Consider the following 15,497-nt stretch of genomic DNA (forward strand, 5'->3'; position numbering starts at 1 on the left):
AGTGAATGTGCTATATAGAGGGCCAGACGCCGCCTGACTGGCGAAGCGGCGAGGCGGCGCCTTATCAGTATTTAATACTGCTTCTGCTTTGGACATTGATGTGTCCAATTTGCATGTTTCATCTATGGCTATAGATGTGTAATGCCAATAACCGAAGCAGTAATGTAAAACTCAGACCTTGACTGTCATTATTTCTGTACAAAATTAGGGATGAACCCTATTTTGCAAAGTGTTTTATTATAATATCTGCATACTTTGTTTTGGACTCCAGTCATGTTAAGTGGGAATAGATGTTGCTTTGAAATCAATATTCCAATTAAACCTATATATTAAAAAAGTTCAATAATATCCCCCATCCCCGGAAAAAAAAAATCATTTGTAGATACAGTTCGGGACAAAGACTTTTAGAAAAAGACTCCTTTCTATACGTGATTCCATTACTTTATGTTTCTCATACTATAGCAAAATGTAACATTCTCTTGATGTTTATATAGTACACAAGTACAAATAAAGTGCATTTATGAAAAATAAGAATTTGTGTTAAAAAAGGTGTACACACTTAATATTCCGCTGCGTGATTCGTAAATATGTGGTGCAAGGTGTAGCATTAATATTGGAATTAGATTAATGGAAACTTCCCATCAAAAACAGCGCCGCCCCCCCCCCCCCCCTTGTGGGTAGTGGTGAGGATTTGTGACTCGTAATCAGAGGGACAGGAATTTGTATCCAGCTGTTTGGCCTCTATGATTATTATGTCTTTAGGTGAGCCAACCCACCCCCATTGCCTCTCTCCACCCACAGTATGAATGAGTACCAGCCATGGGCGTCGCGAGGAGGGGGGGGGGGGAAGGCCCCCAACCCCCAGAAAGCAAAAAAGGGAGAAATAAAAAGAAGAAAAAAAAGAAAAGAAAAAGAGGGGTTAAGTCATATTTGCTTTTAATTTAATACACATTTTGTCCCCCCCCCTCGCCCACCCTTGGAAAAAAATGATAAATTGCAAATATGCTAGAGAAAGTACAAGGATTTGGGGGGCAAAATGTACTTTGCCCCCCCCCCCCCCCCCCGAAAAAATCCTGGCGACGCCCGTGGTACCAGCACTAATTTGGGAGTAACCTCCAATGGACTCGTTTCCCATCCAGGGGAATAAAACATTCTCAGTTGTTGTATTTTATTGCAGATAAGTGCTGGCCTAAGGTGTCATATTGACTTGAGACAGACTTCACTTTACAGGGCCCATAGCCAGCCTGGTGCAAGGGAAGGGTCATTGTTACCATGGAGTGGACCTTTTCACTGCATAGTGGACCACGTAATATGGGAATAAATGTGTGCATGGGAGGTGTAAACAAATCTGTTTAAGACCAGTTGGAGTCTGGATGTTGATAATTACCCAAGCCGAAGGTAATTATCGGCATCCAGACTTCAACCAGTCTTAAACATAGTGTTTAATAACGACCAAGCACATATTTATTCCCATATTTATAAACACATATTTATTCAATACCTTTTCGGTCGGTCCAACAATCAAAACAATTCTACTTCATTTTTTTTTTTAAATATGCAGCTGTATAATGGAGTGTCCAGCTTGCGAGTAAGATGTAAACAACTTCTTTTATGGAGATTGGCGCGTGCGATGTCCTGCAGATGCAGCTGTGGCGAGTGGGTTGTGAATATACGACTATGAAATACTGACTCACTGGTAGTATTGCGCATTCCTACGTGAGGATTGTGAACGTTCTACCAATAAAATGGTAAAAGGCACTGTATTTCATAGATGTCCAAATTTCATGTGACACTGGAAAAGTGTTAATGACCAGCCAGCCATGTCTTTATCATCAGGAGCGGATGGGGGGGGGGGGGGGGGGGGGGGGGGGGGGTTTAAAAAAAAACCAAACAGCTGTGTCAATTTTTTTTCCCAATAGAAATTCATGAACCCCCCCCCCCCCCCCCCCCCCCCCCCCCCCCCCCCCCCGCTCTGACACCCAACAAATTGTACTGGTAATAATATACACCTTTGCACAAAATATGGACAGAGCCAGCTTGGTTAGGGGGTATATGTACACTATTCTGTGATATAATGTTAATAATCATCGGATTTAAGCAGCGCCCCCATTGAAAATATGGTACGAGCCTCCAACCCAGCCCCCCAGCCCCCCAGCCCCCCACCTATTGATTTTTTTAGGCCAAGTGTCCGGAGAAAAAAAAAACCTGCGAAAATTCCTGAATCTGCCCCTGATCATCCGTTTAAGACCGGCCACATGACCGGATCCCGACCAATGGGAATGGGTAGTCTTAGGTATTTATGAATGTGTAATAAACAGTTGATTACGCATGGAAATACACAATCGCAAGGAAACAGTGGACCTATGACCAATTCTCTTGGTTTTTTTTTTTGGGGGGGGAAGTTTGTCCTCTTGTAAAATAGATAACAATACACTTGCACTCAAACAGACCATAAAAAGCCCTCGTCTTAACCAAAATTTGGTAACAACTAAAGCTTGTATTGAACATTTTTTTCCCTCATATGAATTGGACACTTTGGTCTGGACTGTCGAAGTATGCTCATCTAAACCGGAATCTCATCCTAACCGAGCTGGTATTACCGAGAGTCAATTGGACATGTATGCATTCATCGCACAGGTATGTGCTAATGCTACTCAACATGTGATGTTACAAACTAATACCTTTTCGTGTTCTGTAATTTGGCTATGGTATGAGAGCATTGTCTGCTGATGACTTCATTCCTCCAGCAGCCTGTTGCTGACATGGGATGCTTTCTCCTTTGGGTTCTCCATCTTGGCAATGTGAGAACCAAACTGAATGGCTTGTTTAGGCAGAGATCCAGACATCCCAACACCCAGGACCCACAGCCAATGAGAACAGTGTCTGCTGATGACTTCATCCCTCCAGCAGCCTGTTGCAGACATGGGATGCTTTCTCCTTTGGATTCTTCATCTTGGCAATGTGAGAACCAAACTGAATGGCTTGTTTAGGCAGAGATGCAGACATCCCAACGCCCAGGACCCACAGCCAATGAGAACAGTGTCTGTTGATGACTTCATCCCTCCAGCAGCCTGTTGCAGACATGGGATACTTTCTCCTTTGGGTTCTTCATCTTGGCAATGTGAGAACCAAACTGAATGGCCTGCTTAGGCAGAGATGCAGACATCCCAACGCCCAGGACCCACAGCCAATGAGAACAGTGTCTGCTGATGACTTCATCCCTCCAGCAGCCTGTTGCAGACATGGGATACTTTCTCCTTTGGGTTCTTCATCTTGGCAATGTGAGAACCAAACTGAATGGCCTGCTTAGGCAGAGATGCAGACATCCCAACGCCCAGGACCCACAGCCAATGAGAACAGTGTCTGCTGATGACTTCATCCCTCCAGCAGCCTGTTGCATGCAGACATGGGATGCTTTCTCCTTTGCGTTTTCCATCTTGGCAATGTGAGAACCAAACTGAATGGCCCGCTTAGGCAGAGATCCAGACATCCCAACACCCAGGACCCACAGCCAATGAGAACAGTGTCTGTTGATGACTTCATCCCTCTAGCAGCCTGTTGCAGACATGGGATGCTTTCTCCTTTGGGTTCTCCATCTTGGCAATGCGAGAACCAAACTGAATGGCCCGCTTAGGCAGAGATGCAGACATCCCAAGGCCCAGCACCCTGGCCATGACTCGTAGGAGAAGTTTCTCTCCAACTCCTCTGGGCAATCTCAGGTCAGCCTGCATGCATGAGAGAATGATGAGGAAAGTGTTACTAAGCACACAATGGTTTATCCAGCACAGGAGAGGAGGGGCAGGTTCCCATATGAACTTCATCTTTCCCACTAAACATGCCCATAAAACAACAAAGGAATTAAATTAAACATGGTTCATTCCATTTAAATGCCCTGAGCACCCATCTCCAAAATTCCCATGGTAAACACAAGCAAAACTTTGTAAAGGTTTGTGGGGAAGGGTAGAGGGTTACAAAAATCTCCTTGTCCTCTTAAAGTACCACTCCACTCAAATACTGACAATTTAAACATCTAAATAACTGATCCATGTGAATCTGATTAATTCAACAATGAAAGTCTTGCATGTTTGTTTACATCCATTAATCCACTTAAATCTTTTCTCAAGGGGTTGCAAACTTCTTCACATACAAGTTGGGAGAGGGGGTGATATTTTTGGTCACAGATAATGGCAAACTTGTATGACTTGGACTCAGTCAGACCAGAGTCTGACTCGAGTCCCACTTTCCATGACTCGGACTCAGACTCTAGTCACAATGACAAATGACTCGGACTCGAACCTGTGGACTCGGACTTGGACTCGGACTCAACCTGTGTGACTCAGGACTCGACCAAAATTACCACAAATCACTTGTCTTTTTCCCAAGAATTTTTTTACAAATTGTTTTGAAGATAATCCTCTCCTGAGAAAGCCATACAGTCAGTGCCGTGCAGGTAAAAATGCATCTTAGTACTGCACATATACACAGCGCGTGTCTGTGGCTGGCTTGTGTAATCAGTGTATCGAAACGTACCACACTTGATATTGCGTAAATGCAAGCTTTATAATAGTGTTCGGTACCAGATTATCCTTTCCAGACACTGTGCCTTGCCTTACTTGACATGGTATGCATGTATTTTCAGAAATTAGAGAATAGCTGTGAAAAAATGGAAAAATTTAAATTAAACTGTGAGGTTTTAGCAATACCTCAAAATTTAATTCCTATATTTAATAATTAATGGTGACTTGTGACTCGGATTCCGACTCGACCTTTGTGACTCGTGACTCGGACTTGGACTTGACCTGCACAACTCAGACTTGGGAGAGGTGATTCGGACTCGAGTCTGGATAATGGGTGGCTACACAATTTTCCTACTGTTTCTCCAAAACACTGCCCCCTAAGATCATTGTATTATGTCTCCACTTCATATAAACCAAAAAAGAAGAAAAAACACATTGACAGCTGTGTGCACATCACAGCGGCAACAGCTATACAACAATGCTTGACTAACTTAGTAGTGCAAATCCGGACATAATTTGACCATCATCGACAACTCAATCAGCAATACTTCACCTGCCAACTCTGTCAGTCAAATCCTGACATCTTGTTTGCAATCAAGTGCAGGTATTAAACTTATGATGCACACAATTGAGTGGTACCAAACGACCTTTTCCTATTGACTGCTTTTTTGGCATCTTAAGCGGCCGTGGATGCAATTTACTACATGACTTCCTCCATCAAATGAAAATTGTCATCAGTAGTCTAGTCCACATTAAGTGGCAAGAGGGTGAAATTACTGAAATACACGTATGACAGGATAACTTCCAATGCGCACCAGTTGTTCAATTTATATTTATCTATTTATCTCTATATGTATTTATCCTCTGTCTTTTTACTGTGACATTCATTTAGTATTAGATTAAGTGTTTACATAATTGTATTATTCTTGAGTTATTATTACTGTTGAAGGTATGGAAATAAATGTTCTGTTGAATTGAATTGAATTGAATATGGTAAATGCTCAGTAAATGTCAGATGACCATGCGTAATCTCATCCCAAGCAGGAAGGCTTGTGGAGAAAACTTTTTTAAATTATTTAAATTCCATGTATCCGGGCCATACCATCACGGGCAGGCGGAACACTGACATCATTGAAGAACCAGCTCCTTCCTATTCAAGTCAAGCTACCTGGAGTGGACCCTCTTGGGCGTGGCCGTTTCTTCCACGCCTTGGCTCTTCACCGTGCTCAAGATTCAAGCTCTTCAAAACAGCATGAACTATTGGCACGGGTATGACAACCTATCCATGTTACATGAGCCCCTTGTCGCCAGTCCAAGTCCGGCAGTCCCTTCCGTCAAGTCAGCCAAGCTCCCCCTCATCGGACACCCACTGCACCTCATAATCCCGAGGTTGGACGTCGCCAGTCCAAGTCCGGCAGTCCCTTCCGTCGAGTCAGCCAAGCTCCCCCTCATCGGACACCCACTGCACCTCATAATCCCGAGGTTGGACGTGTGACAGGATGACGTTCGTCACACCTCCCCTCATCAATAAACAGAGCAACCAGAACCAGGCCTCCTATGTTTTCTTCAGTTCACCGGGCATTCACTCATTCGTTTGCATAAGAATTGTCCGATACTAAATTTATGATTGTATATATTTGTATAATATTCATTTACTTGATTACTAATCTCACTCTGATTTGGATTGACTTTGAATCATAATTAAAAGTCGTGCACCTTAATTTCTATGAATGGAAATCATTGTTTCCCCGCCTTGTTAATTGCTGGTTGTTCAATTTATCCCTTCCTTTTTGGCTTATTGTTTATTCTTCCCTTTTAATTTGCATTTTCTGCTTTGTGTGACAACTGAGCTTTTAGTTTGGTGTGTCCACATGTAACAACTGATATAACATTGTGAACTAAACCTGTTTGTGGAACGATAAAAAAGACTATAATGTTCTCTCATATTTTTGTGGTGAGAGCTGTCAAAGACCATTCCTTTGGAATTCTCATTTGATATACGAAGTCAACTACATGTATGGTACATTGAAAAGACAAAACTGTCTTACACAATTCAAGGCATTTGACTGTCCAATTCCCTATCTTGAACCTTGACTGATGCAACATTTAAAGCTTACTGACCAATTTCAAACACCAAAATAAATATTTGCATCAAAAGCAAATTCTATATTCGGTGCAACTCTAGCATAAGCCTTAATGTTCAACATGACGTGGTAAATGTAGTGTTAGCTGACCAAATTAATGAGGTACAATTCCATGCGCTTTTATTTAATTTATTTGGAAAGATTCCCATATCTGGCCATCACTTGTCACCCTAGTGCACAATCCCTATGAGACTGGTCTGAAAATTTCTTAGTGTGTTCTCTGTAAATACTTCAATATTTTCCCTGCTAATTTTGACCTTTTAGGACATATTATCACTTTTTGATGGCTGATAGGTCACTCAAAGGAAAAATTAGTGATGGCCAGATATGGGAATCTTTCCATTAATTTTGTCACGTTGTGTTGTATTTTTTGTTATTTTACTGTTTTTGCATGTGTATACATTCATTTGTAATGTATGCAGGGCTCCAATGGAAACCAGTTTTGAACTATTTGGGCATACCCTGGGTAAATAAATGTAAAAAATAAATATAATAAATGATAACCCAAATTGATGATAACCCAAAACTTAATATTAAACACAATGTTCGTGCATCGGCAACTTTGTATCATTTTGACATGCCCGCTAAAAATACAATCACTCTGTAACAGTTGGTGTCAGCAAATCCTGTTACAAAGTGAACTTTAACATTGATTATAATATTTGTAGAAACTGTCAACTACTCTAAATTTTAAGTGATTATTGAAGTCTTTTATTAAATAAAGAGACTAAAGAAGACCAAAAGTGAAATTCAAAGAAGTACAAGAAATATACCAATTTCAAATATTGGCAGATCAATTTGGTGTCATCAAAAAACGTTACAGTGTGATACTTTGCAGCTGCACTCTGAATTTGTCAAACTGTATTTGTCAACAAGTTTAACTAAAAATATATCCTGGAGATTGGCTTGGAATATAGATGTCATTACATTTTGAATCCTTCTCTTAGAATTTGAAATAAGAGGCAATAAAGGTTTGGTGTCAACACTGACTCCGTTACAGGTGAAATACCTCTTTTCAGCTGAAACAATGAAGCAAAAGCACCTGTTTGATTGATGATTGAGTTTTTAGCTAAAATAATGACTAAGTTTTTTAATACAATGAAAACTTTGGCATAGGACAGGTTAAAGTAGAACTACAGTGAAGAAAAGTGATAAAAGTGTTTTTGGTGTTGGTGTCAGCGTTACAGGTGAAATGATTATTATAACAAACTAAACTTCCAGTCTCAGAAACAAGTATCTGATGTAGAAACCATCAAGCTTATCACTAAATAGAAAGGTTTAAATGGTTTGATACCATTTATTACTATTATTATTAGTTAGTTGTAGGATTGTCACTCTGTAACAGTGACTATTTGGTGTCAGCGTTACAGGTGAAATGTTGGTTAACACCAGGCTTTACTTACAATAACATGCTTTCTAGTGGTGTTTGTAAATCTTCATTGCTCTTCATAGTTGCAGTTTTGGTTGTCAAACTTGCTTTTAGAGAACAAGTGAGTGTTTGTCTTAAAATAATATAATTTTATGTCAAGTGAGAGCTACATTTTTGTAATCATCATAATGTCAAATTTCCTAAAACTTGATATTTGATTTTTAACAAATGTTGAACAAGGATAGTGTTAAAGTTTTTTTAAACTTATATAATAAGCTTAAAAAGCAACATGTCTTTACCGTACCTGAACAATAACCTGGTGAGAGCTCTAAAAGAAATTAACAATTTGGTGTCACTGTTACAGGTGAAATTTGTGGCCCATATGCTAGTTTATCATGTTGCTACTCTAAAAAGGGTCATGTTACAGAAAAATGGTTTTGTTTTTGACAAAATATAGACCCTAGACTACAAAACCATGTGAAGCTGAATTTAATTTGGTTATTTTGAAAATCTGACCCTAATGTCACACACTGGCCTCCACATTTATGTAAACACCCATTTACTGATGACGGCATGGCATTTGCTAAATTTTTACTCAAATATTTTTGGTCAATTTTTGGTCAATTTTCTGGGGACATACATATGCAAAATAGACACGCATGCACATCGATCGAGACAAAGCGCATTACCCCGATAACTTTTGTTAAGAGTGCTTTTGCTGACGGCATGGCATTTGCTCAATTTTGGTCAAATATTTTTGGTCAATTTTCGGGGACAGACCGACCGACCCACCGACCGACTGACCAACCACCAAGTGACATGTAGAAGCTCCTTCCAGAGCTTAAAAAATAACTTAAACGACGTAATTGACGCAACAATAAAGATGACTGTGGTTGCTTGAGAACTGAAATACCCATTATTACACTATTCCAACTTACAAAACAGGTCTCTTGATTTTTTTTTATTATAGACACTTTTTTTATGTTGAAAGCAATAATACAAAAAGGCATTCATCACTTGTGGTTTAATGACCACACGAGTATAAACACGTTCTTTAGATTTATGACAGCCCATTAACTTACAAGGCTTTCTTAAGTAGACCATAAACTAGGAGAATATTATTAGGCACTAATTAGGCACTAATTAAGGCATGGCCTTGCAAGAGTTGATGTGCATGTCAGAGCTGGTGAAGGTTAAAGTGATTAGTACAGCGTTGTGGGGTTTATGTAAAGTGGGCAACTATCAGCTTTGAAAAGAAAATTGCTAAAGATACTGAAATTCCCCAACAAACATAAAGGGTCCATGAAATGAATTTACACTCAAGCATATCTGTAGCAAACATCCATTCCTCTAAAATGTATAAAAATTAGGAACCATCAATTTTTGTTAAAAGTTGTTGCAAAGTGCAAACTGTTTCATGCTTTTCCTGACAACTCGACGCGCTGTTACCGTGATGTCACTTTAGGAACACACTCATCAGATTAGGGTTTTTCTCTTCAAATTGTTAACCCCAAATTCTGCTTATTGAAAATCCAACAATCCTAGACCCAAAGCCAAACCAGATAACCTGTAGGTATAAGACCGAAGTTTCACTGCTTGTTAACTGTTAATAGTGATACAAATTAATTTCTCTCTTTTCTTTATTTGTTATTATAGTTTTCAAATATTCGTGACTTGAATTGACTCAAGCTAATATTTGACTCAACTCGACTCAACTCGACTACACACTGTGACTTGACTCGACCTTCTTGACCTAATGACTCGACTTCACTTGGGTCACTTAAAAAGTGACTCGACTCGAGTACAACTCTGCTAGTACAAACATCAAAAAACAGAACTACCAAATTATTATGAAATACTCCACTTGATTGTCAGCAAATAACATGTCTCAAGCAACCTGTGAAATTGTGGCATCTGGTGTGCTCTCATTTTCAAGAAAGGTGGAATTTTTGTATCAATTTTGAAAAAAAATGCCTTTTTTTCAAATACTACCACCAATTTTACCAAATTCTGTTAGTGCACATTTGTTTGCCATCGGTTGCACATCGAGGGAATGGGTGCAAGCCAGCTAGTTTGGTTTTCTGACCTGACAGTTCCTCTATAAATTGCTCTGGTTCGTCTGAAGTAGGGTCAGGGAACCAGACTACCAGACTGTGTTTTTTTTCCAGCATCTTTGAACACAAAACTGTAAACCAGCCAGTGTAACAATATTTGCTATAAAACACTAAGCCCCAAATCTATCCATTTTTGAAAATTACAGCAAAAGCAAATGTTGTGTACAGTTACAGTCCATCATTTGCAGCCAGCCAAAAAGTAACTGACACAATTATTGTTGAAAAACATACTTGGTTGAAAGATAGTAAGGGAACTAAACTCCCTGTGAAATTATTCTTTCTGGCATGTTGTCATTTTGAAGAAATCAACGAAAGAAGGCCTTTCAAACGATGCGTCTAAAGACACATCTTTGGAAATTTCCATTAGTAGTTCGTTTTTTTATTCGGCAAAGCTCGCGCAAGTGTTGACACGATGCACACGTGGTTGCTATAATTCGTCAGATCAGTGCGCGACATCGCAATGTTTTTCTCGAAATATACAGCTGAAACTTGATCATCAGGTTAGTTGTTCAGCACCCTTCTTTAGATTTTGAGCACTTTTGTTGATTCAAACGAACACAATGCACAAATGATGGACTGTACCTTTAATTCATAAGCATCATAAACATGACAATGTTTTATTGGATAATTTCCACACAGAAGGCATTATCATCAAATTTGAAAGTATAATGTGTGCAATATGTTGCTGATGTTACTATGACAGTTGAATCGCTCAAGCTCATTTGGCATGTTATTAGGCTTTTTGTGATGGTGTCAGTGGTTGTGTACCTGTGTACTGTGTATCAGAATTTTTAATAAGTTTCCCAAATGAACACTTAAAATAATGTAATTTAGTTTCTTTGGTTACACCTCTATGTTCCGACACCCCTATGTTCCGACTGCACATATTCCTATTCCTAACCCTAACCCTAACCGGGAGTAACACAATCTAGGTTGTCGGAACATAGGGGTGTCGGAACATAGAGCAGTCACCAGTTTCTTTAGTTTCTTTTAAAATGTAGCCTACTATCTCTCCTATTTCTTAATCACAGTAAACAATATACTTTTAAAATGTCCGTCTTTTGTGCTATAATTGTAATCCTTCGTGCAAGTTAGCCTAAGGTCGGGTCTACTAAATGAGATGGAAAATTACTTCACATGATACGTGCTGACGTCATCATGACGTCCGTCTTCCCATACTATCTTTGCTATATGGTCTTTCACTACGTAAAGTTTCATTGGGATATGACTTTGTTTTGAGGCAAAAGTGCCAGGCTGAATAAAACATGTACAAAATCTTTGGGATCTTTGGGGCCTGATTTGGCCGGGCCCCCCTTGGCGAGCAATTGGCCCCCCAAAGGCAAAAGCCATACAAATGTATTTTTGTAATTTTTATGGTAGTGCCCCCCCCCCCCCCCCCCCATGCTCAGGGCTGGCGACAGGCCTGGTTGCATGCGTCCTTGGGCAAGACACTTTTGTCACTAATTGCTTATTCCCACTAAGGAGTAAATTGGGTACCGGTGATGGAAGTGATGGTAACTATATTTTGAATTTAAAGGGAATGTACAACATTTGCTTTTGCTGCAATTTTCAGAAATAAATGGATTTGGAGGATTATTATGTTATATAAAATATTGTTAAACTGACTTGTTTCATGTTTTAGGCTTGTAGATGCTGGAAAAACCAAGAAAACCTATCATGTTCTTGAAGTCTGGTTCCCTGACCCCACTTAAGATGAAACGAAGCAATTAATACACTTTGGGGAATTGTAAGGTCAGAGAATCAGTCTATAGCAGGTTTGTACCCCTTCACAGGTGTGTGATCATTTGCAAAGAAAAGTCAGAATAACTAAATATGAAAAATTAAGAACAGTTTTTCAAAACTGTTCTTAATTTTCTCCAACGCTGATCGGCCAATCAGCGTTGGAAAAATACAGTTTTTCTTGAAAATGTCAGCCCACCAGGAGCCACAATTTTAAAGGATTCTTTAGACTGTCAGTCCCTAACAATTCAGTAAGGTATTTCGTGATAATTTGATCATTTCGTTTTTTGATGTTTGCAAACGTTGTATTTTCCCTTTAACTGTTTGCACCTGAAAAAAAAATGGCTGCATCCAGTTGTATACTCCCCAGGGGACTGAGATTTCTTCGTTTTGGGATTTTTTTCTTCAAATATAAATGGAGTAAAAGAAATATATATAGTGGTTTGTTGTAAATGGATTCCCGCCCAATAGATTTATTAGTATTTTCTTCAAGGATTAAATCAAACAACATTGAAGCCAATGTTTGCATGTACTGGTATATTTTCACTCCAGCCAACCTAAGCTAATAGCTGGTGAAAAAGGCTTTCAGCTTGGTGAAAACCACTTCTGAAGAGTAACGGCATTTGAAATGACCGTGAAATCTCGACTGATCACATCCAACAATACACTTGGAACCTTTAAAGCAGAACAATAAAAATTCCTGAACAATCAGCCTCTCAATTTGCCAGCTTCACTTGAACGTATTCATCTGAGTGTAAGTAAATGAAAACAACCCTGGCATTTATTGAAGGATTGCCCATTAAAAGAAAATATACATCCGAAGGGAATGACGTCTGTAAGAAAGCAGTGGATTGATGAGTTAGTCAACTGAAATAACAAACACAATTTGACAAAATGGGAGAGATGGTTTGCGTTCAGACATAACCAGACAGGAAAGATGTTGAACAAAGAACAAATCCGGCTCTCTTGAAGTCAAGGCTTCGCACTCCAGTAACAAAAGTGCATCTGTTCGATCGGTAGAGAGTTAACTCTAGGCTAGAGCCAGGTTTTTTTTTTACCTCCTCATAACCAAGGCTTCTCTAAAAACATAGCTGTCCAATGACAGAATATCTGATGCATTTTTGGACATCAATGCTTAGCAAACTAGACCTGCAAAGATTGAGTCCATTCAGACTTGGACAGTTCTTAACCAATTTCCACCGGCATTATCTTTGCCGAAAATTTTGATATTTTGCAAAAGGCAACATTTTCCGGCCAACTTCTGATATACAGCCAAACGCCACAAATACTGATTTGCAAGAGTCATTTCAACAGTATTTGTAAAATATTTCTTGCCGAAACCTCATATGTTTCAATACTCCGGGTGCACTGGAGCGTAAATTATACAACAATTAGTGTGTTTAGACATCACCCGGAGGCAAGTCGAGGCAATCTTGACGTCTTAACCCGTCTGCCGTGCCTGTGTATAAAAACAGCCAGTGCGTGTTATCACGTCCTCCGAAGCCAACTTGTTAAGGATGCTGGTTCCTGATGCCCAATGTAATATGAGTTCATAAATTTTATGAGCTTGAAAATGTACAGTTTCATATTTCATTTACTGATATGTCCTTGCATTAACTCAGATACATGCCATAACAACTTTCTAAAGCTCACAATTTGGTGCTCTTTAAATTGTAAGAAATATTCTAAACCACCCCTCCCCCTCTCCCCCATAACATATCCTCAGGAAAATAGAGGGTCACTTTATCTGCAGTGACTACTTACTGATAAATATTGACAAGCACAGGCATTCTATAGCCTTTTAACCTCACTTACTTGTAATTCCACTTCATTACACACCTGCATAGATTTTTAATCATAGTTGCTTGGTTTCATTTTGGTCGACAGTCAATACATGCACGCATGACTTGAGAGCTTTTGTGAGGAATAATTACTTAATATTGGATGGCTTTGAGGGGGATACAAGAACATAACTGCACGAGTCGAAGACAAGTGTTGTGATAGTGAGTGCAATATACATGCATTCTTGTATCTCCCCAGAAAAGCCATCCAATATTGTTACTATATCAGGCTGATTTGATCCAAAAGAGATACATTTCATGGTGCTGTCTTTTAATAATGGCCGTCTGCTTCCTCACTTTCACATAATCGTTAGTTTAGAACTTCAACGATATACCTACTACCTAGTCTATTTAATAGGCAGCAAGGGTCTATGATACGCGAGCAGGCTCAGCGATTAATCATGGAACTAGACTGCATCTTGACCTCGAGATTATGACTATTCAGCGGGCGCCTCCTATATTAGTCTGGGTCTTCCGAATGAAATGAGGTCACAATTAAGTAAAGTTGACTCCGATTGGCTGGCGCACGGGGTCGCATAAATTTACATGCATGCCTAGATATATCAGACGTTGGACCGGAGACAGACCGGAGGGCTCTGTTGTGCAACGGGTGATACTCAGCCTACAAAATACCAGGCAGCGTAAGCTTTTCTAGTGTCTAAAAATCTGTTGGTATTCTTCTTGGCCAGATACGATTGCAGAATATTAACTTGACTGTTACCTTGGTTGCTTTCAAGTATTTTCAGGGTCTTTAGTTCTCAAATTTTGTTGAATTATTCTTCGTTTAGTGACCAAAGCGAATCATTTTTTTAAACTGAGCGACGTCGAAATCTCATGTTTGAAAAGATTACTTTTACCAAAAAAAAATGTCAAAATGTTGAGCACTGCGTCGCGCGTTAGATACATCGACTGCAGTCTTAATTTAAATGTGCCACTATTTGGCACACTTAAATTACACAATTCTTCATCTTCTTCTTCCTTACAAGTGCAGACTTCATGGCTGAAGATAACCGCACTGCCAGAAACACCGGGGCAACCCCTTCTCTTAGCAATAAGTGTTACTGGGTTCTTTTTCATGCATTGCATTACACAACATACGGGACCGACGGCTTTACGTCCCATCCGAAGGGTGAAGCAATAATGGTTAAGAGTCTTGCTTAAGGGCACAAGTGTCCAAACCCGGGCTCGAACTCACTCCACTGTTGCCTCTGAAACACCAGAGCATGAGTCCTGTGCTCTGAACTGCTAGGCCATGACACTCCACAGGGGTTAAGATCGCGCAAGGCATGCGCAGCGAGATCGTACTCATGGAAACAAGGTTGGTTTCTACGCTATTGATTGAGTAGGAACCAGCGAAATACATGTCAATTTTATAAAATACCCGGATGTCTTATATCAAAAACGATATTGTATAGTAATCCAGGTACTTTTTCCCAAAGCATAACAATACGCTGATTCATTTTTACTACATGGAAGCCTGATAGAAATAATAGCTCTAATTGCATCTATGAAATCTGTCAAATATCAGCTAGTCAGCTACCTCAAACAAAATATATTATTACATAATGTTGTTAACATTTTAAGAAACTCATTGTCAATTTCCCACGTTAATCCAAAATGGCAGCCCAGTTAATTTCTGACCGGTGTAATCAATTTAGGCTGGTGCATCAATCGGCGTGATTCAAATATTTCAACATTTCTTAGAGTTTGGGGAAAGTTTTTTTTTTAAATTGTAATAATTCATTGGGAAACATAATTCACTTAAAGCACAT

The 15,497-nt window shown here is 39.5% G+C and overlaps 1 protein-coding gene across 2 annotated transcripts in view; it reads right to left on the reverse strand.

Moving 5' to 3' along the window:
- Positions 1 to 2,391: 2,391 nt before the first annotated feature.
- LOC119728217 (asparagine synthetase domain-containing protein 1-like) overlaps positions 2,392 to 15,497 on the reverse strand; it is a 52,568-nt gene continuing 39,462 nt past the window's right edge. For both annotated transcript variants that reach the window (XM_038200366.1, XM_038200365.1), the window contains exon 14: positions 2,392 to 3,725. In XM_038200366.1, the coding sequence (XP_038056294.1) occupies positions 3,540 to 3,725 (186 nt within the window). In that variant the 3' untranslated portion in view covers positions 2,392 to 3,539. The remainder of the gene's footprint in view (positions 3,726 to 15,497) is intronic.

This window comes from Patiria miniata, unplaced genomic scaffold, assembly GCF_015706575.1.
Source record: "Patiria miniata isolate m_02_andy unplaced genomic scaffold, ASM1570657v1 HiC_scaffold_20, whole genome shotgun sequence".
NCBI classification, from domain to species: Eukaryota; Metazoa; Echinodermata; class Asteroidea; order Valvatida; family Asterinidae; genus Patiria; species Patiria miniata.